The 3,494-nt window shown below is 33.3% G+C and overlaps 1 protein-coding gene across 1 annotated transcript in view; it reads right to left on the bottom strand.

Annotated features, from left to right (window-relative positions):
• Positions 1-2,583: 2,583 nt before the first annotated feature.
• Positions 2,584-3,494, bottom strand: part of LOC106871115 (probable basic-leucine zipper transcription factor L) — a 72,972-nt gene continuing 72,061 nt past the window's right edge. The window contains exon 8 of the mRNA XM_014917427.2: positions 2,584-2,934. Within this exon, the coding sequence (XP_014772913.1) occupies positions 2,803-2,934 (132 nt within the window). The 3' untranslated portion in view covers positions 2,584-2,802. The remainder of the gene's footprint in view (positions 2,935-3,494) is intronic.

Genomic DNA, 3,494 nt, shown 5'->3' on the forward strand with positions numbered 1-3,494 from the left:
ATATATATATATATATATATATATATATATACATACACACACACACAGATACAAATATGCAATGTACATAGATAGAAACGTTTATTCACATTCACACATAAACACACATGTATATACACACAGGCGTACATAGACATGCACATATGCACACACAAAAACATATATACTGGTATGCCCTTGATGAAGAAATTTGTATGTGTGTATGTGTATCCATATGTATATCTGCATACAAACACAGACACACACACACAAAGACAAACAGATACACATGAACATATGGGCATTAATATACATATAATTCATATTTGGTCACACATTTCAGCCCAGGCCTCTAGAGTGTCAACAAATGAGGCCAGAAGCTTTGAGGATAAGGACCTGCCCCATGAAGAAGAGGGGTTACAAATGGAGGAATGATTGTTTAAGATCTGGAAGAAAGTGTAAGGTGAGAGATAGGTGAGAATTTAGTTGTACTGTGGAGTAGACAGAACTAAGGAATGGTAACACTGTGCAAGGAATTATTTAGCATAAAAACAACTGCAGACTAAGGGGTACTATTGTTATTTATTAGATCTGGGTATGTCTGACTATATATATATATATATATATATATATATATATATATATATGAACTGGATACATCTCGTGGATGATAGCTAAACAAAGGAATATACTAGACCAAGTTAATCTGGGTACATATATATTGGTATAGACTCTTGTGGACAAGTGGTAGTGTTATATAAAGTGTCTCGGTATATCTCAAGGTAGATACCTAAATAGAGAAAAGGAGTACACTTGATTGAGATAGTAGGGTACACATAGATTGGGATAAACAATTGTATACATGTGCTATTGGAGGTGGGTACATAAACTCTGGAAAGTAACAGTTGTAGTGATGGGATGCTATTATAGATCTGTGTCAACAGTTACAAAGAGAAGACAGATGGTGAATTCTCCATGAGTCTCCCTAATGCATGTTCAGTCGTTTGACAAACTAAATTCCTGGACACCTGTAGCCTTAACAAATAAATTCTCAGGTTACATCAGCGTGACACAATTACAATATGATAAGGCTGGTCGTTTGAATTACAGGTAGAAACCAAGGACAAACAAACAATCAAAGAATCATCACCACTTGAAACTGGAGTGGTTCTTTATTTGTCAATCCTCAAAAGGGTGAAAAGGCGAAGTTGACTGTGGCAGGATTTGAACTCAGAGAGTGCCAGAACAGAAATACTGCAAGACATTTTATTGGACTCTCTAACAAGTCTGCCAGTTTGCTGCCTTACGGTAGGACACATAAAAAAGAGGAGTGCATTTTGGACTGGAGATGATGGGCAGGTAGTGTTAGTGCTGAAACAGAGGTTTAAAGGTCAATTGAATTGGGAGATGTTCGAAGACATAACACAGAAATGCCAGAAGTCATTGTCTAGCAGAGCAAGACACGATAAGGTGGGTAGAGGTATCGGAGGTGGTATCACTGGATCTAAGAACGGTGGTAGAAGGGAGTAGAAGTGGTGATGGTGATGACATGGGAGGTGTAAGTAAAGTGGTAAAGGAAGGTAGTAGGTGGTGTATAAAGAGATATAAAGAGGTGTAGGAGAGGTGTCGGGTGGTGCACTAACAAAACAATGTATAAAAAATTCTTGGCTTCATTGAATTATCAACAATAACAATAACAATTAAAAAAAAAAATACAAACATTTCAAATGCAGAAGGTTTATATAAATTTTGCTTGTTTTTGTTTTATCAATAAATGTTTGAATATTTTAATATGATATATATATATATGTATATATACATACACACACACACACACAAACACATGTAGGCATATATATATAAATATATGTATTATATATGTGTGTGAGTATACATATACGCACACACAATATGTATCAATATATGTATAAACAGATACATATCACACTATCCAAAGAAACATAGGCATATATGTGTGTGTGTGTGTGTGAATATATATATATATATATATATATATATATACACACATATATATACATATATATATACATATATATATGCATATATATATACATATATATATATACATATATATATACATATATATATACATGTTTATATATATATATATATATATATATATATATATATATATATATATATATATATATATATATATATATATATATATATATATATATATATATATACACACATATATATACATATATATATACATATATATATGCATATATATATACATATATATATATACATATATATATACATATATATATACATGTTTATATATATATATATATATATATATACATATATACACACATATATAAATATATATGTGTGTATATATATTTAGAAAAAAATCACATCTCGTTGCTCATCCCATATTTTACACTCTGACACACACAGAGTCAACATCATGCAGAATAATGAGATTTAAAACGAAAAAAAAATAAAAAATAAATCTCTCTGCATCTGTTCAGCTCAAATTACAATATATACAAATATACAGGTGTAAGTACATGTATGTGTGTTTGTGTGCATGTGGTGTGTGTGTGTGTGTGTGTGTGTGCATAAGCATGCATCATACATATATATCCACACACACAGAGTTTTATATCATGTTGGGTGGAAGTTCAATAGTTTTCCTCTTCCTCCTCCTCCTTTTCCTCATCATCATCATCGTTGTCAGTTAATCAGTTCTTCACTATCACATCCATAACATTGCTTTGCTCCATCCATCCATCGACCCATCCATCAAGGAGGCTGAGTTGAGTTGAATGTAGCAGAAGACCAGGTGACTTATTCAGAGGCCCACTGTAACCTCTCGACATGTTTGAAAATCTTCAGGGCCGGCCCTAAACAGATGTAGTCCCGCAGACCAACCAATACGTCATCGCGCTTCATCAGTAACAGCGATTTGCCATCAATTTCCTGAAAGAGAGAGAGAGAGTGAAATAATAAGATGCAACATTGAGGCCAGAGAACCGAAAAAAACATGTAGGTACCTGGTCCTTAACAAACGATGCAGATGAGTGTATTCCCTATAGCAGTGGTTCTCAACTGAGGTCAATATAAGATTTTTTATTAAAATCTATGAGCAATAAATTGCTTACAGAAGGGGTAACTGGAAAGTTCCGGGCTTTACGGGTGTCAACCTTCTGTGTTCTGTTATAAGGCTTAGAAAAACTGAAGGACCGCTGCAATAAGTGTGTGAACCTGAGAGGGGAATATGGTGAATGAAATCATAATTAACTGATCCTCCTGTATTTTCTTTTACCTAAATCCAAGAACTTTTCAGCACTCCCTTATACTTCTACAAATACAAGTATTTTAATATTTTTAATACAATTCCTTATAATTTCTAATAGGATTTATTTAAACATCAAATGGCTATAGGGGTCTACTGGAATAAAGTAAGAATCAAAGAAGGGCCTTCTCTCCGGGAAACATGAAGCAGTGCAGCAAAACCTGAAAGGATAGTGGGGCTGGAT

The sequence above is a fragment of the Octopus bimaculoides genome, chromosome 23 (genome assembly GCF_001194135.2).
Source record: "Octopus bimaculoides isolate UCB-OBI-ISO-001 chromosome 23, ASM119413v2, whole genome shotgun sequence".
In the NCBI taxonomy this organism is placed as follows: domain Eukaryota; kingdom Metazoa; phylum Mollusca; class Cephalopoda; order Octopoda; family Octopodidae; genus Octopus; species Octopus bimaculoides.